General features: G+C 41.7%; 1 protein-coding gene across 5 annotated transcripts in view; it reads right to left on the bottom strand.

Moving 5' to 3' along the window:
* Positions 1–26,485, bottom strand: part of COL6A5 (collagen type VI alpha 5 chain) — a 111,041-nt gene that overhangs the window by 69,890 nt on the left and 14,666 nt on the right. For all 5 annotated transcript variants that reach the window (XM_045856933.1, XM_045856932.1, XM_045856935.1 and 2 more), the window contains exons 2-7: positions 21,286–21,381; positions 19,282–19,917; positions 13,818–14,444; positions 8,233–8,793; positions 4,412–4,966; positions 1,303–1,878 (exon numbers count right to left, since the gene is read on the bottom strand). In XM_045856933.1, the coding sequence (XP_045712889.1) occupies positions 1,303–1,878; positions 4,412–4,966; positions 8,233–8,793; positions 13,818–14,444; positions 19,282–19,917; positions 21,286–21,352 (3,022 nt within the window). In that variant the 5' untranslated portion in view covers positions 21,353–21,381. The remainder of the gene's footprint in view (positions 1–1,302; positions 1,879–4,411; positions 4,967–8,232; positions 8,794–13,817; positions 14,445–19,281; positions 19,918–21,285; positions 21,382–26,485) is intronic.

Here is a 26,485-nt window from a genome sequence, read left to right as displayed (position 1 = left end):
AACTCAGGAGTTTAGAAATTGTAAATGGTATGCAGAGCAGTGATGGTCCAGGGTCTATTACAAGGACCATTTGGTGTTGAGAGTGAGCTGGAAGGTGGCAATGGGGACGGTAGGGAGACCAGGTTTGAGGGTGTGAGTACTGGGACAGACCAGAGCAGGTGGAAGAACCAAGTAGTCCTGGTATCTTGGAAAAAGTCATACTTTTTTCTTAAAGATGATACCACCATCAGTGTCTGGCATCACAAAGATGAATTTATTGCTTACTTAGGTAAGGTAGAGCTAGGGTGGTCAGACACAGTTTCATTTGCACAGTATATGCTGATCTGACAGGAGATTGGGGGAAAGGTTTTGTTTGGGGTTGGACTGCTTCCAGAGATGGGAGGTGGGTTCATGTCAGTCTTAGAAATATGATTTGCGTTGGATTCAAAAGTAGATTTCAAACTGGTAGAGAGTAAAGAAGAAAGGAGACAAGGAAGAAGAGAAGGGTGTCTGTGGGAAGGGAGTGAAGAAGGAAAGAAGAAAAAAAAAATCAGTTGATTGATTCATTTGCCAGGTTTAAAGGACTGGGTCAGTACTCAGCAAGGAGTCTCATCTTCCAAGGAGACCTCCCTAGATGACTTTTCCATTTCTGCTGCTTTGAGCAGCAGAGGGCAAATCTCACCCTCTCTCCACTTAGCAGTGATGCTCGCAGCCTACCCTAACCCAATGGTATCTCATGAAATCAGCTCAGAACCCTTTCCCTCCTTGTTCCTAGCAGCCAGTCTTCATTATCTCACATTGAATTCCCATATTCTTCTCTCTGCATTAGTGACTCTCATCCAAAAAAGGACATTCAACCCCTTGAACTTCCTATGGCCCCATAGAATGCCTATAATCTCATTTAGATGGCCCCAGATCTTTGAAGACAAAAGTTTACCTGTTTAAACCATGAAACTCTCCAGTTAAGTTTGGCCTGACACGGATGCCCGGGGCTGCGTTGAGACCATTAAGCAAACGGAGCAGCACACAAAAGCCAGAAAAGGGAATAAGGTCAATATGATCTAAAGGAGAGCTCCTTTCCACCAAGTAAAAGGCAGCAAGGTGGCAAGGCAGCAAGGCAGCTCTGAAACCTCCTATCATCTCTTCCATACATACTGAGGTGGGAAGGGATCTTTAGGATCTTGCTCAGTCAGCACATTTCTTTTAGAGATGAGAAAAACATGTAGCCTCAGCCGAGAAAGTAATTGGAAGCCAAGATGTAAATTATGTTTTGCTTAAACTTGTATTGCTACCCCCATCAAAAGTTTAAAAATTACAACTTACGCTCTTGTGCATTGGTACACATACTTTCTTGTAGAGGCAGGTAAATATCTTTCAGTTTGTCAAAATCGCTTATGTGGATAGTGTTGTTTTTATTCCCTGCCATAGTCTCAAGTTCATCTTGTTTGGCCTTATCCACACCCACTGCGAAGATGACAATGCCTTTCTCTCTTAATTTCAATGCTGTGTCATTGAGCCTTTCTTGGTCATGGGACTCTCCATCAGTGATGATGATCAGCATCTGCTTCACGCCTTGCCTGATGCGGCTGCCGTATTCCTCTGTAAACAGGGTGTCTGTGTGCTTGAGAGCCTTGGCAGTGTAGGTGTTCCCTCCAGTGCTCCTGCGCCTCCTCAGATTCTCAATGATCCCTGATCGGTTCCGGTACGTATTGAGGTAGAAGAGGACCTCTGGCTGGTCCGAGTATCTGACTGCTCCAAACTGAACTCGGTCCCTGCCAACTTCCGCTTTATTCACCAGGTGGACAGTCAGGTTAATCATGCTTTCTTGCTGGTCTGCACTTATGCTGCCAGAATGATCCAGCACGAACACAATGTCTAACTGTCTGGTGCTTTTACAATCTGAAAGAAGAAGGAAGTGAGCATCACAAACTTTGCACAGAGCACTCTACACAGACAGCCAGGAAGGGGGCACACTAACATTTGTTATGAGCCTACTATGTGCCAAACACTGCATCTCAGTTCTTAGAGGTGGCTGTTGCCATCTTACAGAGGAAGAAGCTGTGACTCAGAGATATACAACTTGCCCAGCTTATGATGCCAAGGACATTTGTATCCTTATCTAGGCTACTCCACTAGCAGGGGGTGCTTATGCCACACCACTCTGCTCTGCTAAATCTCATGAGGACCTGAAATGCCTTTTGCTAAGTAGACTGTCAGTTGGAAGGAAATGTCAGGAGGTAGTTCAAAGTCAGTATAATGGTGAAACATGACTGACAGTGGCCAAATTGGCCCTACCATTTTATACAGCTCAGGGGCTCACTGCAAAATCTGGGGTTTTAGCCTACTCCTCTGGCTCCAGCTACCTTCTCAGCTTCTGATAGGCAAACCTTCCCATGTGCACCATGCCACTCCACATTTATTTGTGCTCCTTTCCCTGACAACCTGAATTACAACTCAGAAAAGGAGTGGTCCCAAGTTGGGTTATATCTAAGGCTCCCATCACCTCACCCCTAGCCCCAACCCTCCTTCCTGTACATCAAAAGCCAAATGGCTCTGACTGGTATGGCTCAGTTCGTTGAGCATCATCCCACAGAGCAAAAGGTCACTGGTTCAATTCGTGGTCAGAGCACATACTTGGGTTGTGGTTTTGGTCACCGATTGGGGCTCATAGGAGAGGCAACCGATTAATATTTCTCTCTCACATCGATGTTTCTTTCCCTCTCTTTCTCTCTCCCTACACTTCTCTCTTGGCTTTTTTTTTTAAAGCCAAGTGACTATTCAGGCTGGGTCTCCAAAGAGTGGACTTCCTTACCTCTCTTTTCCCTCCCTCAGTAATGTAAGCACGTGCCTTCCCAAGGTTGGCTTTCTCCACTTCCCACCTGCCCGTCGGACCCCCAATCCTTATTTCTGGCAACGAGGTCTTGCATTTTCAAGTCTAAGATGCTGTGGATGATCCAAGCCTACGTATGTAGGAACCCGGAGTAATGACCCAGGTTCCTACAGATATACAAACTGAACATAAATATTTATCAAGTCATACCTAGTCAACAATGGGATTGGTAATCTCATGACTTGATAATGTTTTATGAGTCTATCTAATGTGTGAGTTAGCTGAAATTTCACCTTATGTATAGACAAGGCCTCAACAAACATTATATTTATCAAAATGAAGAAATGCCAGGAAGAGCCTTGTGGATTTCAAAGGTGGGGCTGTGGTGTTAAGGTAAGCCTTTCCTAGAACGTCTCAAACACAAGTTTTAAAATCACTGCCATTCTTAGAAGAAGAAAAAACTTCAGTTAAGTTATGAAAGGAATCTGAGTACCATTGTCTAAAACTCAGAGTTTATACTGAGACATTTTACCTGTTATCTTCCTAAAAATTTCACACACATAATTATGAAGAATGAAGCCCAAAGGAGGTCTCTGTGCTGTCAAGGGAACAATATACAGCAAAGTTATGAATACTTTGGTTTGTTCTCTTGTATCCAAAGCACATAATAGATTTAAAAGCACAGGTGTTTTTAGTCTTAGTTGTGGATTTATGTAAAGTTCTCATTCAAGAGTCATTCAAGTTGACAGGCTGACACTGAAGGTTGCTGGATAAAATTTGAAAAGGACTACAATTTGTAAAATGAAAATGACAATTCCCCCAAGCAATCATAAAAAAGTAACACATTAAAATTTCCAAAGGGATAGATACATGAATAGGCAAAAGAAAAATACCTAGCTGATAAAGGTTAAGAATAATAATATGAGGTATTGAAAATACATATTATACCTTTAAAATACAGAGGGGTTTTGGAGGGAGGAGGGTGTTTAGGGTACTGAATTTAACAACTAGGATGAAGATAAATCTCTATTTCTAATTAATTTCTGCTTTAAAATGGTTATAGAGCCCTGGCTGGCGTAGCTCAGTGGATTGAGCGTGGGCTGCGAACCAAAGTGTCGCAGGTTCGATTCCCAGTCAGGGTACATGCCTGGGTTGCAGGCCATGACCCCCAGCAACCGCACATTGGTGTTTCTCTCTCTATCTCTCTCCCTTCCCTCTCTAAAAATAAATAAATAAAATCTTTTAAAAAATTGTTATAGAAATAATTCTGGGGAATCACTTAGTAGTAAAAATTGGCTGTGGAAAATCTAGCCGTGCAGGTACTAAGAAGTTGGAAGTGTAATGTAAAATTCTGCCACCTTTCTTGGAATGTATTTGAAGTCACCAAAGCCATATGATTTTTTTTACCAAACTAGCTGACAAAATTGTTCATCTGGAATATCCTTGGAGGTCATGGGTGTTTCAACATATAACATAGATAAGACTAAAACTTAGCACCAAAGTCCAGTTAGAGGCCAAGCCCAGAGTACAACCCACTGTTCCCCCAACTATAAAGCCAACAGCTCACATCCTTGAGTCCTGGAGGGTAGCTGGGTCACTTACCATGAAGAGCACACACATGAAAGATGAGTTTACTTTCTAATGCCTTTAGATGATCGAACTTCTCGACATGGAAGACCAGGCTGCCATCCCCACTGATCTCCTCGAGCTGAGTCCGGTTGGAGCCATACACCCCCACAGCGATGATGATCACACCCTTGTCCCGAAGAGCTTTGGCAGGATCTCTCACATCATCCTGTGCTTCCCCGTCCGTGATGAGAATAAGAAACTGTCTGACCTGAGGACGGGCTCCCTTGGGATCGGTGAAATATTCCTCTACAAAGGTCAGTGCACTTCCAGTTAAAGTGTTTTTATCAATGAGAGACATTCTGTCTATTGCATCAGAAATTTCTTTTTGTGTGAAATATTGATTAAGTCGGAACTCTTCCTGAGCATGACCACTGAACTGAACAACACCAATGTGACTTTTGTCTGGGCCAATTTGAATCTTAGCTAACACATTTTTCATGAAGGTTTTCATTTTCTCAAAGTTAGTAGCTCCTATACTGCCAGAACTGTCCACCAGAAACATGATGTCAGTCTTCATGTCTTTACATCCTGCATGTTATCAAAAAGATCAGAAACAAAACAGGTTGGCAAGGTCTCAGAATATGTAGAAATAAATGCATTAATTAGAAAACATGGAAAATTAGCTCAAGTAACTGCTATTGCATTTGAAAATTTTATTCACTTCTTAAGTGAAAGTTTGCTGATTGGAACCCTAGATCAGAAATCTACTGAAGATTATCCAAGAATTTTTGAAGAAGAGATGTAACTTCCAAAGTGTGTATTCATTTATTCATGTATGCATGCTTCATTCATTTATTCAGTTATAGTTGTTTAAGTCCATGAAATGCCAATGGTAAAGCTACTTGTTAAAGATGCAACAACAATCAAAAAAATAAAAGAAGAAATCAGAGAATAAGGAATCAATTCCCTGCAATCACATGACAAATACTCCAATGTTTTATGCACATTCTTTAAAATAAAATTTTAAGTAATCTTAACATAGAATTATTTTCTGGAATAACTTAAAGTAACTTGAGAAACACTATAAGTCAATATTAAAAATCATGGTGAGCCCAGCTGGTGTGGCTCAGTGGAATGAATGCTGGCCTGTGAACCAAAGGGTCGCTGGTTTGATTCCCAGTCAGGGCACATGCCTGGGCTGCAGGCCAGGTTGTAGGGGGCACATGAGAGGCCACCACACACTGACGTTTCTCTCCCTTTCTTTCTCCCTCCCTTCCCTCTCTCTAAAAATAAATAAATAAAATCCTTTAAAAAAAGAAAGAGATTGGGGTAAAAAGCTTTTCCTAGAGGCAAGTGCTTTAGTAAGCACATACCAAATTCAACATGGGTTTTTTTTTAATTCATACAAAAATTTGTAGATACCCTGATGGGAATTGGCATACATATGCATATATACACATATATACCCATAGAAGACCAATTTCTATAAAGTCATAGAAAAAAACAGTGTTATTAATTCATGGCACAAAAACTGTATGTGTGTGTAAATTAATTAATTAATCAATATATTGTCTTTAGCATGTATTTATTTAGTCTCATCCCTTTTGTCTATCTCATATCACTGCCATTCTCTTACCAGCCCCTCTCTCAACACTCAGAGTCTACACCATACTATCTGAAAATGAACAATTACCATCAGCCATAGAAGAATGAAAAGATGCTAAGAATTTTTCCATCACTTGTGTTGTTGTGTGAGGCCCACCACAAGAAATTATAACTATCATTTGAGACCCACACTTCCCTGGGGCCAACTTGAAAGTCATAAACAGGGAGATAGATGAAGATGTCTGTGGCCTTGGCAAAGCCCCACTGCTGTGAAGTATGGAAGGCTCTCTCACCACTTTCTAAGAAGTAAACTTTAACATGCAGTTTAGTATTCACAGTCTCTAACTCCTTGTATCTATCTGTAATGGAAACTATTTCTTGTCCTCTAACATCTGTTCTGCTCATCTATGACAATTCAGCTAGGTAGATGGTTGCCCAGTTAAAGACAATATTTCCCAACCTTCTTTGAAGCTAGAGTGATGCTGTAACTAAGTCTTGGCCAATAGACATAAGAAAGAGTCTTAACATTAAAACAATTAAGCATGGTGGGCTCCCCTGGCCCTTTCCCCCTTTTCACAAATGGAAGGTCATGAGAACTTGGACTTCACTTCGACTTAAAGATAGAAGTTATGTACTGAATATGGAACAGCCTCTCTACTAGACCTGGACTGCTCACCTTGGACTGCTATGCAAGAAAGAAATATTCTGTGTTGTGCAGTTTGGGGCCTTTTGTTACAGCTGCTTCACCAGCTCCCTAACCAATACACTGTGTCTCACTCCATCCATATCTGCTCTGAGACTAGTCAGTGTTTTTCTAAGCCCTCAGGCTTAGACCCATTAGTTTTTCTGCCTCTCTGCCTGCCATCTTATGGCTCATTTCCTTGTCTATAGCTTGTCTCCTCCTACAGGTGTGCCAGTGTTCAGGCACCTGAACTGCAACTACCTGACCTGCATGAGATGCACTGCAGCTCCTCAGATTGGTCTAGAACCTTCTCCCTCAAGAGGACTTGAGACACAATTTACTTTATGTTATCTAACACCCTTTTACTTCTCTTGACATCAACCCCCCAAAACGCTGGGGTCCTTTTACTCTTGTACTCTAAGACTTAACTCTGTCCATAACATTACTACCCATAACAGAAAAAACAATGAACAAAATTTTGATTTAGGATATCGTCATGAATGCTATTTATTTGCTTATGCATTTACTTTTGATTTGAGTGACTCAGAGTAGAGTAAATTGCAACATAGTTTTCACTTTTGTAAATTCAAATAAGTGAGAATTATTTTTCTTTCCTCATTTGTGAACACCTTAACCAACTTCTGTAACAGCTAACTTTTATGTGGCACTTGCTATGTGCCAGGTACTTCTGTGAGTGCTCCAAATGCACAATTACCTTTAAGCTTCACAATAAGGCTACACGTAAGATAGCAAGGCAAATAGACAGTAAGTAACCTATTCCAGGCCCACAACTAAGTAATAAAGCTGGGATCTTAACTTGAACGCTTTCGCTCCAGCATCCCTTCTCCTATGCTTCTCAGTAGACAGTATTTTCATGTGCTAATACTAGCAATCAACACATACTATCTTCAGTGAGTAAGCAGCTATTATGAAGATAAATAATAATCAGGCACAGGAATTTGAGGATTTCTTCTTCCTAATTTTTGTTACTTTTTAGTCTGAACAAAAATGTAAATATGTGTTATATATAACAATAAATAATAATAGTTCCACATATATGAGGATATATATTCATAATAGAGAAATAATGGTTGGTGTGTAATATGCTAAACCTATAGGAATTCCCTGGTGTAGGTGTTATCTCCATAGAGGAGGAAGTTTGAAGCTCTAGTAGAAAAGTGAGTGGAACCCTAATCTGCCTAAAGCCAGAGCCCATTTTCTTTCCACTGTTATTTATCTGCCTCAGCTAGTGCATGTGCACACACACACACAGAGAACAGTCTCTTACACTCCACAGCAGTGGGCTTTGTCAAGGCCACAGCATTCTTAGCAACCTCCTTGCTCCTGACTTTCAAGATGGCCCCAGGGCAGCTGTCTATTATAGAGAGATTCTCCAGTCTTGTCCACTGGTTTAAAAGTGTGGGGCTGAACCCTTCCATGGTGATAAGGGAAGTTAGCGCAGTGTTAACCAGACAGCTGGTCGCATCACCCCATCTTCAACCTGACTATCATCAGTCTAAAGCAACTAAGGAAGGGCAGAAAATAAAGTCCTTTTTGTTTTGCTTACCTTTTTCGGTGCAGATGCTGTGAATGACTTCCTTTTTGATGCTTTCTAAAGAATCAAAGTTTTGCCCAAAGCTAACTCTTTCTTCTTTCCCAGCAATCTGTAGCAGTTGTGTTTTGTTAGCCTCCCCAATGCCAACAGCATGGATGGTGATTTGTTCAGCCCTGATTCTCTCAGCAGGCTCCAGGACTCCATCCTCAGACATCCCATCAGTCAGCACAATGAGGTGACAGGGAACCTCGCTTGACCTATGCTTCCTTCCCTCCCTTATTATTGGCAGAATGAAATCCAGCGCTGCCCCAGATTTAGTTCCGCCTCCGAGTTGATCGATGTTTAAAACAGCCTGTCTTAAGTCCACATCATTGGTATAAATATGGATATCAAATTCTACTTGCCTCTTATGTGAATACTGCACAGCCCCAACTCGGACTTTGTCTGGGCCAATGCTAAACATGTCTATTACCCCCAACATAAATGTCTTGACTTGACCAAAATCCTCTCGCCTGATACTACCTGAGCCATCAATGAGGAAATAGAAATCAGCCTCTTTTGTATCCACACAGCCTGCAAGAAAATAAAAAGAAAAGAAAAAAATGAAAATGAATCCTTAATTGTAGAGAACCTGAAGAGAAATGTGCAAGTGGGTTTGTAGAAGAACAGGAGGCTGTGAAGGTTCTAAAGAAAAAGGGCACTTCAGGTTGTCCCAGAGCCTGTACATTTCATCGAGCCCATTTTCTCCTGTGAAATTTGCAATGACCTTGTGAGGAAATTGAAACAGAGTGAGGCCCAGTGGTTTGTCTAAGGCCAAGGACACACAGCCTGTAAATTACAGAGTAGGAACCAGATTCCCAAGTCTCCAGGCTGTATGTCAAATAGTTTTTCTAGTATTGACACCCGTCTTTTTAGACAATTAAGCATAATCATTTCTTAAGAAAGATAGTGGGACAGACGACCTTCTGTTCTTACTTCCCCGATAACCAACCTCCTCTTCCCAGAGCAACTAGGACAGTATATTTAAAACTAGAACCAGATCACATTACATTTCTATTTAAATGATTTATCATTGCATTTAGAATTTAAAAATAAAAAACTGGCGTGATCTTTCCCCCTGCTTTCCTCTCTGACCCTATTTCCAGCAATTCCTCATCTTACTCACTGTGCTCCATCCACATTGGGCTTCTTTCTTGGCTTCGAATGCACCATAGGGCTTCTGCACTTGCCCTCCTCTCTTCCTGGAATACTCTTCCCCCCAAGGGTTCACATGGGTGATTCCTTCTCATGTCGTCGTGAATGTGCCAACTCAGATGCCTGCTCCTCAAAAAGACCTTCTCTTTCTCTCCAGCCAAAGTACATCAATCATTGTCTCTCCTATTACCCTATCTTCTTTATGATACCCATTACTTTGTGAAATTTTCTTATTAATTTGTTTATGAACACAGCCTGTTTCCTGCCACAGAACATCAGCTCCATCAAGGCAGAGACTGGCCTAGCTCTCTGCTTCTCTGTCCAGTAGGGCTGACATCACAAGATTTCAATAAAAATTTTTAAATGGAAGTGCTCTCAATGTTCCTTCCTTTGTTGAGAGCAGACGCTATGAAAAAAGTGCTTTAACTTTTCTAATAGTCTATTTACAACTCTATCTAGTCATTCATTGCAGTTGAGTATGAGAAAGAGCATACTTTTAAAATTTAAGTTATTGCCCCAGCTGGTGTAGCTCAGTGAATTGAGAATGGGCTGCAAACCAAAGGGTTGCCGATTCAATTCCCAGTCAGGGCACATGCCTGGGTTGTGGGCCAGATCCCCAGTGAAGGCCACATGAGAGGCAACCACAAACTGATGTTTCTTTCCCTCCCTTTCTCTTTCCCTTCCCCTCTGTCTAAAAATAAATAAATAAAATCTTTTTAAAAAATAAAATAAAATTTAAGTTATTTATGCAATTATCTGGTTGAGTACATGCAAAGATCTTTAAAACATAAGACGATTTAGTCATTTCAGAAATATTTTCTTTCTTGACAGCTTTTTGGGAATTTATAAGCTACTGACAGTACTTCAAGCTATGAGGAGTTGGTCCTTAAGAAATCAAAATACTGGAAATATTTTAAGTTTGACATTGAGAATTAAACTATGAAATCAACACATAAAGCATCAGGGCAAAGATAAGCAATTACTTGCAAAATACAGATTTGATCCCAGGCCAGCAAAATTTGAAAGCAACCAGAATTAGTTGTTTTGTATTCATGATAAAGAAGAATTCGGTGTTTTCAGAAACACGACAGGGGTGCTCATCAGTGGAGGAGAGTAAACTGTGAGTCACTGTGGGTAACTGTGGCAACACCCATCCCACCCACCTAGTGCGGGCTGGCCAACACACTAGCCACTAGTCATGTGTTGCTATGAAAATGTAAACTCAAATTGAAACCATTTTAAAAAGCAATGAAATTTAAAAATCGGCTCTTTGGTCACACTAGCCACATTCCAGGTGCCAAACAGCCTCAAACAGCCTCATGTGGCTAGTGGCTATCACATCGGACAGGGCAATTATAGAACATTTCCATCCTCACGAAATGTTCAATTGGACAGAGTTGAAGAAGAATGTGTCCTCTCGCCCCAGGGGTTATATACAGTTATATAAAGAGATGGAGACATATAGCTGTACAGAGAAATGGGAATATCGATCTATATATTTGATTTTGAAATAGAGTCATCCACTCAATTGGATGCCACTAGACATTTTGGTAATAAACCTAAATCCCTTGTTTCAATGCCACAATCCCTGACAGTCTTGATTACAAGTCAGCTTCTCACTTGGCAGGGCTACAGGGAGAGAATGAACTTCTCAGAGGACAGGAATGTCCAGGCCCTGGGCATTGATCCTTTTCACTATAAAGATATTTATCATCCTTTTCCTATACAGTAGTCCCTTGGTTTTGCTAATGTGAGTCTCCCCTTGATTTAATGGAGTTCTTTTTAATAAGTTGAATGTGACTGTGTGCCAGAAGTAGCAGATATGGCAGTGACTAAGTCAACACAGATTGCTTCTTTGGGTTTGACCATTCGGAAATTATAAAGTTGGCCACCACCCTCTTAGACCATGGCAAATTCACTAGGGCAGTGGTTCTCAAACATGCTATCATGAACTTGTTGGGGAGCTTACTAAAATGCAGGGTGCCCAGAACCTACCCTCAGGGACTGAGTCATTAGTTTAGGGAGGGCTTGGGCCACTAAATTATTTACAATCTCATTGGGAAACTCTGGTAAGTTTATAGCAGATACTGTTGGTGTTCTGCCTGTAACCCCTCAAATTCTTTACCATTGTCATGCACACTGGTTTCCAGTGTTTTTGTTCCAACAGGTAGCACCAATGTCTATTTGTGGGTAGGCTGCTCTTGGTACTTGAACTAGAAGTGTTTGAAATTTACACTCCCTCATGTGTGCTGGGATATAAATTCTCTAAGCTACATTGACCCTGACTGGCACAACCCTAAAGTTGAACCTACGTTGTCTCTAGCATCATGGAATTGACCCTCTACAGAGCTTTGCTTAGTATCCTTCCTTCCTGCCCCCACTTCCTCCCTTCCCTACCAATCTCCAGTTTTTCCTAGGTATATTTTCTAATACATCAGTTTCACAAAAATTTCTGTTTGGTTTCTGAGGAACCCAATCTAAGTTAGGTATTGATATTAAGAGCCACTGAATTAATAAGAAGTCACCTACTGAGATTTTATAAAACATAGCCATCCCCTTGGGTGGCCCTTGACCTAGGCTTGGTCCCATATTTTCCCATTTAGAAATTCTATAATGACAATAACAGTTTTTTGTCACATCACTGGAAACTCCCTGAGACCACACTACACATTCCTCCTATGCCCCAATGGTTGGTACTAGACCAAGGTGGCTGTCACTCTGAGGGTGTCCTCTATGTATCACTCAGGAGGTAATAGCAACCTTGTTTCTTGCCACTGCCTGATAATGTGTACGTGCCAGAGGAAATCCAGGATGGCTCAGGATGCATTCCTTAAACTTTCAACAGACTGGTCTAAGTTTAAAATTAGCCTTTAATATCATTGGAAGATCATTATTTTCCACTTGAGTGCTGCCAAATTTTAGTTCCAATTGTTTGGAAGCACTTTATCTGCACAGTAAATGTGTGAAGACAGTAGGTATCTCAGAATTAGATAAACTCGAACTCACATCGAGTATCTCTTGGCGTGTACCTTTGAAAAGTGCTCAGTAAAACTATAGCAGATTCACAAAGTATCTTGACTAGAATGATGGAAGGAAAAAATTAAAAATATTAAAAAGCAAAAAAAATTATCATGGTTGTGTATAAGGATAATCTCTGCAAGACTTTTATGAGAGCAAAATATTGCCAATGACCTATATATATAATCCAACAATTTAGGATATGTTAAACAACTTATGTTATATCCATATGATGGAATAGTACTCCCAATATTAAAAGAAGTATTGCAAAAGAATATTTAAGGAATGGTACAAAAGTTCATGACACAGGTTGATAGGAAATTGGGTAAGGCAGATAATAGTCATTATTTCCAATATCCATGCTCTCCTTCTTCTAAACTAATTGGACCCCCAATTTTTACCTAGGTAAAAATTTTACCTTGGCTGTCCCAAATGAAGACTGTATTTTTTAGGCTTCCATTTTTATCCCTGAGGGTGACATGTGACAAAGTTCTAACCAATGGAATATAAACAGAAATGGTATATGTAATTTCTGAGACTATTCTTGAAGAAAAGGAGGTAGAGGGCTGCCTTTCCCTTACTTGCGTGCTGGGTGTGAATGTGATGTTTGGCACAGTTAACCTGGACTATGATCCTGGGAATAAAGGCCACAAATAGCACAAAAAAAGAGACAGGGTCCCTGACACTGTGGTGTAGCACACCAGCTCAGTCTGCTTAACTCAAGACTTATTTATAAAACAGGAAACTAGTTTTATTTTGTTTAAACCCTTGTTAATTTTGGTCCTGGCTGGGTAGCTCAGTTAGAGCGTTGTCCCAATATGCCAAGGTTGCAGGTTTGATCCCCTGTCAAGGCACATACAAGAAGCAACCAATAAATGCATAAGTAAGTGGAACAATAAATCTTCCTCCCTCTCTCCTTCTCCCTAAAATAAATAATTTTTTAAATCATTATTTTTTCTTTTGTTAGGCACACCTGAATGTAATTGTAATTGATATAATGACTAATCTAAAAGACAAGGGAAATAAATGTTAAGAATGGTTTTATCTGAAAGACTGGACTCCAGACTATTTTATTTTTTTTCTTTATGTTCATCAATACTATTGAACTATTTTATAATTGACACATTTCAGGATTTTTTACATCTTATTGAGTTATAATTTATTTACATGCTAAAAAAATTCACCCATTGTAATCATTGAATGATTTTTAGAAAGTCTTTCTATAAAGCTTTGCAGCCATCACCAAAATCTAGTCCAGCCTTTCAGAACACTTTAATAACTTCTGCAGTTCTCTATCTGATTCAGGTCAGTCCTCACTCCTGCCCCAGCCCTAGGCAATTACTCATGTTACTTTTAGAATAAGAAAAGTATATTTTAAAACATACCAGTTTTGTCAAGATCCATTTGTTCAGCACGAATATCAACTTTGGACCATACTTCATTCTGGACCTTTTTCAGGAAGTTCCTACTGTAAGTTTCCAAGTCTGCATAGGACTGCAGTAGGGAAGCTGTCTGTCCTGGAGGGTAAGATACTATTTCTTCTAACTGAGTATAGTTAGCCCCTTGGATGCCCACAGCAAATATGGTTATGCCCTCCCGACGAAGTTTCATCGCAGTCTCACGCACATCATCGTCTGAGGGTCTCTGAGTGACCAGGACCGCGATCTGAGGCACTCCCTGAGCCCTTCTGCTGCCACTTGACTCTAAGAAGCCTTCTCTCCTCAGCTTCTCAAGGGCAGCCCCAGCATTGGATTTCCCAGTCCGGAGAGCAAGCTTCTGGATTTGCTCCTGAAATGCAGATTGACTTGTACTTGATCTCAGAAGAGAGATAGTCTCAGCTTTATTGCTGTAACTCACAAGTCCAAGCCGCACACAGTTATCCCTCACATCCAGGGAAGAGGTAATGTTCTCCAGGAAGCTCTGCAGTTTCCTTAGATTTTGTCTTGTCCCAACTCCCTCATCCACCAGGAACACAAGGTCAGCCAGTGAATCTTTCTCACATGGCAAGGGAACTATGAAAAGAGAAAAAGTATGAGAATCAGCACAAACCACCAGCCCAGGGTGAGAAAAGCACTTTACAGATTGCCAAAAGGCTTTAGTGAAAATATAGGTACTCAAGGCAGATGAGATTAGCATTGTTTCCTTTTAATAAACAAAAGGTATTTCATTGTTGGTGGGGGTGAGCAGGGCAGGGGAGAGGAACAGGGGAAAATGGGGACAACTGTAATAGAACAATAAAAAATTTTTAAATAAAATAAGCAAAAGATAAAAATTATGAACAAGACATACAAGGTAATTGACTTTAGATGCTTTGCATTGCTGTTCCCTCTATCTGAAGAATGCTTCTTACCAGTTTTCCTACCACACCCACCACCACCATGATCTTCATGACTGCCACCACCACCTCCACCTCTGCTACCACCACCTCTATTACCACCAACTAACAACCACCAGCAACTACCATTGACAATAACAACCAACCAAACACCACCGCCACCACCACCATCTCCACCACCAAAACCATCGCCGCCACCACCTCTTTTACCGCCACTTCTACATCCACCACCACCATTCTCAAGTACAGTGATACAGGGATGAGTTAGAAATATTTCTGACCTTGGGGAGCTCACATTCTAGGGGGAGGACAGATAAGAAGATTTTATTATTTCAGACAGTAGTAAGTGCTAGCAAGGAAATAAAAGTGACTCAAATGAGTTACTATGCGGGGGATATAGGATGGGAACTAACTTCTCTGAGATAGAAGTCAAGGAAGGCCTCCCTGAGAGGATCACATTTGGGTGGAGTTAAGAATGAAGAGAAGGATTCAGCCACATGTTGTTTTGAGGGAAGAGGAATTCTGGCAAACGAACAGTAGGAGGTGAGAACAAGTGAGAAACCCAGAGTGGCTGGAGCCAGTGAGTGAGGGGAACAGTGATGAATGAGGTCAGGGGGAGGTGGGGACCAAACTGTAAGGATGTCATATGATCTTAATTAAATCTTTTAAATGTCATCCCAGTCACTGAGGGGAATGAATGAATTCAGAAATCTCAATTAAGAACTAGCTCTCCTAGTCCAGGCAAGAGATAATGGTTCTTGGACAAGGATAAGAGTAGATAAGATGAAACAAGGGTAGTTTTGACACATGAATTAGAGGTAGAACACAGAAGATCTGATGATAAATTGAATGCAAGTATTGAGAGACAAAGAGGAAGTGGTGAAAACTCCTAGTTTTTTTTTTTTACCTGAACAGCTGAAGAGATGTTGATGGTGTCTTTTCTCAAGATAGGGAAGATGGTGGGAAGAAAAGTTGCAAGGAGAATTCAAGAATTCCATTTCAGACACACTAAGAATGGAATACTATTGCAGATACTGGGTAAACAGTTGGTTATATGAATCTGGAATCGAGGGGAGAGTACACCATATGCACATAAAACTCCTGTTCCAAACACAGGTGGAGAAACCACAACTGAGGAAAGTGTAGCCAAGAGATAAGCTCAGTGTTGCCAAGAACTACCCAGTAGGATTATGAACTCTAGAAGCCAAATGGCACACCTTACTTATCTCAGTCCCTACCTACTGGTGCCTTGTGGGAGTCCAAAAATATTTGTGGAATTAAAAATAATTCTCAATAATCTGCCAGTGTACTCTGAACCCTACACAGTTGGCTAAAACATACCCTTAGCATGATCATCCAGGTTAGTGTTTATTTGTAAATTATTAATAGTAGTAACCTCTCTGTCAAATGCCATACAAACAACCTTCCCCATAACATAAGGTAATCACTTTTATCCTCATTTTATAGGTAAGGAAACTGAAGCTTAGAGGTTAAATAACCTACTCAAGGCCCTGAAGGTCAAGCCAGGGTCTGACCCAGGCCTTCCTGGCTCCAAAGCAAAGCCCTCATTCCTAACCTCTAAAGGCAAGGATAACCTTGTACCATACTGCTGTGAAGTGAATTAGGAGGAGTGAGAGCACATTCAGCACACAAAACCCTCTAAGAAAGTGGAAAAGCCCTATTGTCCCAGAGAACTCATGCTAAGCAGTCTCCTACAGGGTTGAAGCATCTCCTAGGTCCCTGAGGTGGAGGGTAACAGGAAGGTTTTTTCTCTGGGAGAAGATACACACCTGCCATAAGAATTTTCTATTTCCCCCAAGACAGGAAGAGTGAGGGATGAGGAGAGTGGAGGGGAAGGGACTCTCTGGCACCTCAGGGATCATACTAACTGTGGTAGAGCCTTCTAGATACCCACTAAAATCCACTTCCTCTTCTTGGGCTTAGAGCTAGACCTGATTTCCTAGCCTCACCTGGAGTTAGGGAGGGCCATGGGACTAAGATCTGGCTAATGAAAGGTGAATCACTTCAAAGCTTAGCCCATAAAACCATCTTCCATCTTCCTTCCCTTCAACAAGCTCTATACCAACTCCCAGGACTCCTTAGAAGTCTTATTTCAATACAGAAGAGCCACCGCCAACCTAAGTATCCGAATGGAAGAAACACAACTGGTCACCTGGAGCACTGGCCCTATGGTATTACAAGGGAAATAAGTAAGCTTCTTATCATTCAGGAAGTCTATTTGTTATTAAGACCTAACCTGGTCTGACTACAAAATCAGCCCATAGCTATAGCCATGGAATTAATGAATGGTAGAGCAGGAAGGGAGTTCCAAGGTCACCCCCACTCCCATAATTTACATATGATGCTGATGCAAGGCTCAGAGAGATGACATTGCCTCTACCAGTTCACACAGCTAGCAAGTGGCATTGTGTGGGTCTTCTGACCTTGTGTTCAGGGTACTTTGTACCACGCCAGGTGACTTCTTTGGGTCTTAGAAGTATATAGTACCTACTCAGAATAGCCCACCATGGCAAACTGAGTACAGAAGCAGCCAGGAAAATCCAATATGCTGGGGACTCTTTCTACCTTACTCTGGATAAAATGACTGGAGGCTCTTGCCAGTACAGCACATTCACTAAGGACCTCCTTTCAGCTATACTGGCCTGTTTTACCTGCTCATCAATACCACATGCAGAGATTCCTGTCTCATTTTGCCTTTTCCTTACTAAGGCTTTCTGGGATCACTTTTCCAACCGAACTATTTGTATTCAAGAGTCTTCTGGTTCAGAGCCTTCATAGAAAACTTGCTTAAGACACAAATAAAGCATTTTTCAAGTGAGAAGGTGTGAGTCATGGGGGCAAAAGTAGTTCTGTCAGCCTCAGGAATCAAGAATGAAAGAGAATGAGGGGGCCATCTACTTTCCTGCACGAAACACAGCGGTTGCCCAGGGGCAGAAAGGAAGACAGTTGTGGCAACTGGCAGTTCTGGTGGGTGGAACTGCAGAGATAATAGATGGCTACCTGGCCTGGGAATCAGCATTTCCCCAAAGGACACCAGCTACAATGACTGGGATGAGGTGCTGCTCTCAAGCAGCTTTGCATAATGGCACCTGAGAGGACAGGTCTCTGCTGTCACTAGAGACATTCTTAATGGTACTCTGAAAGGAACTCAGGGAGAATTTTACATCAGGGGATATGATAGCTGAGGACATGACTTATGTAAGTGAGGGCACTGAGTCAGTTCCATTTGAGCTGCTTTTAATTGATCTCATTCATCCATAGGCTTGTTAGAAATACTTTCAATAATTCAATTCCAAGATCCTGTCTACTATAAGATACATTGTTATTGAATGGCAGCTCTTCAGGATTTTTTTAAGCACAACTGAAAGGCATATTCTAGTATAAAAAATTTTAAAATGCATTCTTTGATGTGAAAAATATAAGCAAAAAATGACTCCAGCCCTGGCTGGTATGGCTCAGTGTATTAAGCACTGGCCTGCCAACCAAATGTTGCCAGTTCGATTCCCAGTCAGGGCACATACCTGGGTTGCAGGCCAGGTCCCCAGTAGGAGGCATGTGAGAGGCAACCACACATAAATGTTTCTCTCGTTCTCTTTTTCCCTCCCTTCCCCTCTGTCTAAAAAGAAATAAATGCCATCTTTTTTAAAAATGACTCCAGGGCTGGGAATGAGAATGAACAAAACATCTGGCTTCAGCAGATCCTGATTCTTATGAAGGAAAAGATAACAGTGAAGGAGGGAATGAGCCAACACAACATATGTTGGGCTCAGGAAGGCAGCTTCCTGCCCGGCATTACTGTGTAACTGAAGGTATCCTCTTCTCCCCCTGGCCTCATTCTAAGGATATTGTTCCCAGTTAGTGTCACTACCTATTCATTGACAGGCATTTATTGCATATTTACTGTGTGGCTCACACAGTGCCAGAACTGTGAGGAAAAGAGGACAGATGAGGATCTTACTTCCTTACCTGTAAGACTTGCATACATTCACTCATTAAGAAATAGAACACCAGCTCCTTGTCAGGCACTGTGTGAGCCCAAAGAACTCAGAGATAAATAAATATAAGTTGCCAATTCATCCTTCAAGGTGCTACCAGCTCACTGGTGTGGGGAGGGGGACAAACACAGAAATGGGTAATCATGCAGCATGGGAAGTGCTGCTGTTGTCATGTGCACAAGGAACTGTGAGACCCCAAAATATATTTGAATGGAAAGCCCTTCAAGAGGATATGACAGTAAGGTTGAGATTTAAATGATGACAGAAGTGATTCAAGCTCCAAGAAAGCTAAGGGGTGCAAGAGGATTCCTGCCAGAGAAAATGGCACAAGCAAAAGGTGGACAGGAGTAAGAGTATCCTGTGCTGTATAGAAATTTCCAGCACTTCACTCTGGTTAATTATGAAACCCGGAAGAGGAGCTGGAAGAGATGAGGGAGGTGAGATGCAGATCTGATCACATGGGGATTGGGTGCCACTCAAACCAAAGGGCTTTCTTACCTTTTACTTCAGCGTCAGCGTCAATGTCAACGTCAGTGTCAATGTTGGTGTCAGTGGCCCCTTCCTTGTATTGAACCGCGTCCTTGATGATCTGCGGCAGTTCCTGGGAGAAGGCGCTGAGGTCCCTGACCGTCCGGAGGCTGAAATGAAACTGGGCCGTGGCCATGGCCTTCAGGTCCTCCTCAGGCACTGTCTGCAGCCCCACGGAGATGATTCTCACCCCGTCTTGCCGCAGAGCCTTGGAAGCCTCTTCCACGTCATCCTCGGATTCGGCCGAAGCCAGGACCACCAGAATCTGCGGAAATAGTTTCTTATCTCTCCCGTTGGCCTGGCTGGAGAAGTAGGTCCTGTGAGCCTCCTGGAGAGCGTTCCCTACCCGCAGGGAGCCGCCCATGAACTCGAAGTTCTTCTTGAGGTGGTTCAGCATGGGGTTCTTGCTCTTGAAGGTGTTCAGCTGGAACTCACTGTGGAGCCTGTCACTGTACTGGGCCAGGGCCACGCGGTATTTGTTGGCCTCTATGGGGAGACTGTTGACCATCTTGTTGATGAATGTTCTCACAAAAGGGAAGGACTTAATTCCCAGGTGATCCGAGCTGTCCACCAGGAACACGACATCTGCATACTGAGGTCCTGGGTCTGTCAAACCCAAAAGCAGTGGTTACTCAGCTGTTATATTTCAGACTATGTCCTAGTTCATGTTAAGGGCAACTTAGAGCCCCCAAGGAAAGTGTCTTCTGGAAGTCAAACAAAAGAAACTGTACTTGTTTTTACTAAAATGCCAAATAAAAGGACTTGAGTAAGTTAGGCAATAAATTTTTCTTTCTGAATTCTATGCCAGAAGGAATCAACATTTTTTTTGTCTTTTTGGTTGTTGACCCCCCAAACTCTGATATTGTACTAAAGAATAAACATGATACCAGAAAGTTTCCAAGTCATCTGTGGAGTAACAGCCACTTTTAACAATAGTATCAAGTAATCAGCTGTCTTGGGTTGGAAGATTAGAAGCAGATCAGAGACAGGGAGTTGGCCAAGGTCTTGACTGGGGGAAAGCAGGGTAAAGGAAGCAGGAGATGGGCCAAGGAAGATGTCTTCCCTTGGCCTGATTGAAGGGGACTCTGGGGCATCACTTATACCAGAGTATCAATTATACTTTGAGACAAGAGAGATAGTTTTTTTGTATTCTCTTATCAGTCATGTTGGCTGTAAACCATCACAGGGAACTGGAGGGAAGGAGCAGAAGGTTAGGGACATAACCTCCTGAGTAAAGTGGCTCTGGGAAAGCTGAGAACAATCCTCCTGACACAGTGGGGAAGAGCCACTGCAGGCAACATGGCAATATTCACAGTGGTTGGTAGTGTGGGGGTGAGGGTGGGGTGGGGGCCGATGACCCAGCCTGAAAAAAAGAGTCTGGGCCAGGGGAGGCACCACTAGCGCCTGCTTGAGCAGTCATGGTCAGCTAACTGCACTCTCGAAATTAGGGAGGTTCTGATAAATGTCTAACAACCTCCTTTCAAAGTAACTTAGAAATTCACCAGGAAATTCTAGGGTAGTAGGAAAGTAGAAAAACCTAGCTTTTATTTTCTTTCTCTTTCCTTCCTTCCTTCCTTCTGTCCTTCCTTCCTTCCTTTCTTATTTCCTTCCTTCCTTCCTATCTATCCATCTTTTTATTTATTTATTTAGGCCAAGATGGAAACTGACCTATAAAACAAATGAGTAGTCTCTATTCATAGGGACAGGAAACACTGAGATGTAAGCAAATCGATGAATAATTAAAGTTTTCCTAGCCAGGTGTAGCATAATTCATGACTTTTGTCCATGGTTTTCTGTCATCTCCTAAGAGATTAAGTTAGTTTGATATTGCATACCTCCAACTACAACCAAGTGCTATGTACTTTGATGTTTTAGTAAATAAATACCTTGTTTCTCTATTTACTAAAGGTTTTTTGAGAGGTAAAATTGTTTACTTTCCTAAATAATAATAATAAGCATAAAATATACTGGTACCTGGGCTCTGATCAGCCAGTGTTTCAGTCCAAAGGATTAGGACAAATGTAATTAGCAGGTTCTTCATTTTGTTAGTGAAGGTCTCCTGCTTTTCTTCTGTAAAAAAAAAGTTATTTACAATATGAAAAAGTTTCAATATATAATAAGAAATAACTATTGGGAAATTTGGATTAGAACACAATGCACTGTGCACAAAACAAGTATTTGGCAAGCAATACCAAGTATATTTAAAACACTCCCCAAGCATTCAGAGTATTAGTTGAAAATTGATAATGCTAATGTTTGCTGAACCTTACCACAGCTCAGAGACTTTCTCAGTGCTTTACAGCTCTCATCGGATTTAATCCTCACAACAGCCTTCCATGGAGGTATAATTACTATAGCTATGTGACAGATAGGAAAATAGGTGAGGAGTGTCTTGCTAAGTGGTAGAGCCAGGATCCTAACCCTGGCAAGGTGATTGCAGAGCCCGAGTTCTTAACCACTGTGCAATAAGCTTTATGCAAAATCTGTGTCCTCACCAAATGTACATGGTCACTATTCTTTGCCCTCTATTTTTATGCCAACACTGACTATTGTATGTGTTCACAACTTGGCCCAAAGAAAGCCAACAGCTATCCATGTGTTTCCTTTATTGAACATTTGCGAAAACTGTTCTCTCATTTATGGTTATAATCAGTTTTACAAATTACCTTTAGCATTTCTCTCCACACAGTTTATAGTCAATCAGAAATCTCCATGGGAAATTATAATCTTACAGGAACCCTACCAAATCTGAGTTGTTCTTTATAAAAAGGGAAACAGATCAAATGAGCAATACTAAAAAATACAGCTGCTTTAAATGAGATACCAAAGGTATAAGGGCAGGTTTTCACTCTAGAATTGAATTTTCCAGCAGTTCCTTTCTTTAAAGCTGCTGATCAGCCAGGAAACTGAGAAAAATCACTGGAAGCTAGACTTGGAAGAGACCCTATAGATCGTTTAGGCTAAACTTTAATTTGCTAAGGGGGATCCACCAACTAGGTGCCCCAGTAGTTAGTGCCTGAATCACGTCAACAATGACTTTCAAATCTATATTCACCATATTGTAATATACCACGTATTTTAGTCATTAATTTTATTGAGATATAATTCACATACTATAAATCTTAACCTCTTTTTTGTTAAAGGTACCATATTTCACCCTAGAATTTATTTCTTTGGTGGGGGGGTCTTACTGTTGTTCTATTACAGTTGTCCCAATATTTGCCCATTGCTCTTCCCTGCCCCGCCCATGCCCCATTCCAGTAAAGTATATAATTCAACGTGTTTTATTACAGCCACAGGAATTTTCTCCATTATCACTAATTCCAGAACATTTTCATGACCACCCAAAACAAAACCCATACCAGTTAGCAGTAACTTCTCATTCTCCCCTTACCACAGGCCCATCAACCACTGATCTACGTTCTTCTCTATGGATTTGCCTATTTTGGACATTAATATAAATGAAATCACATAATATATGGCCTTTTGTGTTTGGAACTTTTCAGTTAACATGCTGTTTTTAGCACTTATTCATGTTGTAACATAAACCAGAATTTCAGTCCTTTTGATCACTGAGTAACATTTTATTGTATGGATATATATTTAAAAAATCTGTTGATCAGTTGATAAACATTGAGTTTGTTTCTACTTTTTGGCTGTTATGAATAATGCTGCTATGAATATTCATGTACGAGTATTTTGTAGATACACATTTTCGTTTCTCTTGAGTAAATACTTAAGAGTGGAATTTTTAGTTTTATAGTAACCTTTTTGTTTAAAATGTTGAGATACTACCAAATTGTCTGCAACATTTTATATTTCCACTAGCAATGTATAAATGTTCTAACTTGTTGATATTCTCACCAACACTCATTACTGCCTTTTTTTTATTATACCAATTCTAGTAGGTAAATGGGTATCTTACTGTGGTTTTGATTTACATTTCCCTAATGATTATGATGTTGAGCATCTTTTCATGTATTTGTTGGTCATTTGTATATCTTCTTTGGAGAAATATATATTAAATAATTTGACAATTTATTTGCCTTTGTACTGATGTGTTGTAAGAAATCTTTACATACTTTGGGTACTGAATTGTCTTGGCACCCAAATGATGTGCTGTTGAATTTGGTTTCCTAGTATTTTGTTGAGAATTTCGCATATATATTATTTAGGCGTATTGGCTGATAGTTTCCTTTTCTTGCAGTGTTCTTGTCTGGCTTTGGTATCAAAGTAATGCCAGCCTTGTAAATGAGTTTGGGAATGTTCCCTCATCTTGAATTCTTTAGAAGAATTTGAGGATTTATTGTTAATCCTTCTCTAAATGTTTGGTACAATTCACCAATGAAGACATCTCTTCCTGGGCTTTGCCATTTTTGATTACTGATTTGATATTTTCCCCATCATTGGTCTGTTCAGACTTTCTATTTCTTCCAGGAAATATATCAAGTCTTGGTAGGTTATTTGTTTCTAGGAAATTATCCATTTCTTTGTTGGGAACCGCCCTGACTGGTATCAGAAGCTGAAACCCCCGCCTAGGCTAAGGCTAAGGGAACGCCCTTGGTACCGTAAGCCAGCAAGGAGACAAAAGCTTATCTCCATGGCAGGAATGCTGCTTCTGCTGCTTTATTCATGACTGAACCCCAAAAAGCTTGGTCGGTTAGCCAAAGACGGGTAAGATTCCCCACGGGGGGAACGACCTAAGACAGGCACAATCACTTTGGGAGGCCCCCCAAAAGAAGGACTTTGGGGGCTGCAGCAAAAGGGGGTGATGGACCCTCGCTCCTCGGCTTTGACATAGCCTGAGTTCTTAGCGTCTGGGAAAAAACCTCCTTGTCTCCCAGTTGCCTTAGTTCCTTTGCTCCACCTAAGCCTGAAACAATGACAGGGTGGTGCAGCTCGGTACTGAGAAGTGCGGATTCCCCAGGGTGATCAGGCCTAAGAAAGAACATGTAAATTACTGTGAAACCTCCTTTGTTTAGAATGCTCTCAGTTGAATGAGAAGGGTCTTAGGAGGAAGTTATTTTGTTCCTCAGTCTTACAGCTCTTTGACCCCCAACTCAATAGACCGGCAGAGTTCTTTGTTTTCTATGGTTCCTTCCTTCCCCCTAATGAGTACTGTACTTTACCTGAATTATTATGCAAAACGAGCCCAATAAAAGCAGGTATGGATGGTAAATCGGCACGCTCCCCATTGGGGGGGGGGGACATTTCGTCCCTACTTCCCCACAGAAACTAGTCTGTCTCTGTGCATGTGTGTTTTTTCTCGCGTGTTTATCGTCAAGCCATCCACAGCGTTCCGTGGTCACTGCTGGCCAGTGACCCACGTGCAACATTTCTTCCTAGTTATCCAAGTTATTGGCATAATCTTTCACGGTAATCTCATGATCCTTTGTATTTCTGTGGTATTAATAGTGATGTCTCCTCTTTCATTTATAATTTCATTTATTTGAGTCCTTTTTTATTGTGAGTCTACCTAAAAGTTTGCCAATTTTGTTTATCTTTCAAAGAACCAGCTCTTATCTTGGTAATCATTTCTATTGTTTTCCTATTTTGTTTCATTTATTTCTGCTCTAGCCCTTATGATTTCCTTCTCACTAACTTTGGGCTAAATTTGTTCTTCTTTTTCTGGTTACCTGACATATTAAGTTAGGCTGTTTATTTGAGTTTTTTTCTTAATGCATGCATTTTTATTAATACACAACTTTCCTCTGAGAACTATTTTTGCTATATTCCAGAACTTTGGGTATGTTGTTTACATTTTTTCTGGAGCCACTAGCTGGACTCCATTATCACCTCCATTCTGGCAAGGTCACGGGCTGTGTTCCCTAGCAGGGCAATGCCAATGGTTGGACTGCACAGCTGGGTGGGTCTATGGTCTGGGCTCTGCAACTGCCCTTGGTCTGGTGAAATCTCAGGCTGTGTTTTCCAAGTGAATGATTCAACTGCCTAGACTTCATGTTTAAGCATGGCCACAGTCTGGGCTTCACAGTACAACAGGGCTATGCTCTGCAGTCAAGCCAGGACATGGGCTGTACCTCAAAGTTGTGAGGTTGCAGGCTTCACAATCAGGTAGTCTGCTAACTGTGCTCCACTGCTTAGTGATGTTGTTGCTCGGGCCCTCTAGTTAGGCAAGACCTCCACTGTATCCTGCAATTGGGGTTGTGGGGAATATACTGGAGACTGTGCTCTGTGGTTGGTCAGGGTCACTGTCTAGGCTCCCTGGTCGGTTGGATCTGCTGACTTTACCCTATAGTAGGTCAGGGTCCCTGGCTGGTCTTCCTGCCTGGGCAGGCTGTGTTTGGCAATCAGGCAAGGCTGTAGGTGAGGTTTCCCTGCTGGGTGGTACCATGGGCTGTGCTCCAAGGCTACCCAGGGCTACTGTTCAGGTTCCCTGGTTATGTGAGGCCATAGACTGTGCTCACCACCTGGGCAGGGATGCTGTCTTAGTTCCCTGCCTGAGCAGAGCTATAGGATGGGTTCCACAGCTTCCCAGGTTCTCTGTCCAGGCTTCTTGTATGCAGGACTAGAGGCTCTGCTCAGTAGTTAGATGGAGCTGCAGTTTGCTTCCTTGCTGGGATGGGGCAATAGAATGGTCTCCACAGCCAGTGTAGCCTATTGGCTGGGGACTCAATCGGGCATAATGGCCAACCAAGCACCCTGGCCATACAGGCTATGGAGTTGGCTCTGTAGATAGGCAGAGCTCCTGGCTGGGATCTCTGCCCAGATACTGCTGCAAGAAGAATGTGGCGCATCAAGATCTGAGCACTGGTTGCTATAAGCCCCATCCCCCTTCTGCATCTCTATCTGATCCTCAGTGGTCAAGCCCTGCAGATTCCCCAGTGAGCCCCATGAGGTGAATCTTAAATGGGCCTCCTGGGAAATGCCCCACAATGCTGGGAAAGCTGGATGTCCCCTTAGGCTCTTTTCCCACTGGAGGAACCAAAGGCCCAAGGAGGCCCCCTCTGTGTGGGTGCTGCTCCTCTTACCCTTCAAATATGGTCCTTCCTGGTCTCCGTGATCCAGGGATTGTTTCTGCCTCACCCTCAGGTTCTGGGATTTTCACAGTGTTGTCTTGCCTATGACTAGTTCCTACCATAGTTGATTTTCTTGTGAGGGGGACTGAAATCAGGAACAACCCATGTTGCCATCTTAATGAGGTCACCTCCAGGGG

This window comes from Phyllostomus hastatus, unplaced genomic scaffold (assembly GCF_019186645.2).
Source record: "Phyllostomus hastatus isolate PE091 unplaced genomic scaffold, TTU_PhHast_1.1 phas_scaffold_129, whole genome shotgun sequence".
Lineage (NCBI taxonomy): Eukaryota > Metazoa > Chordata > Mammalia > Chiroptera > Phyllostomidae > Phyllostomus > Phyllostomus hastatus.
The sequence above is the reverse complement of the archived record's forward strand: the minus strand, read 5'-3'. Positions and strand labels throughout refer to the sequence as shown.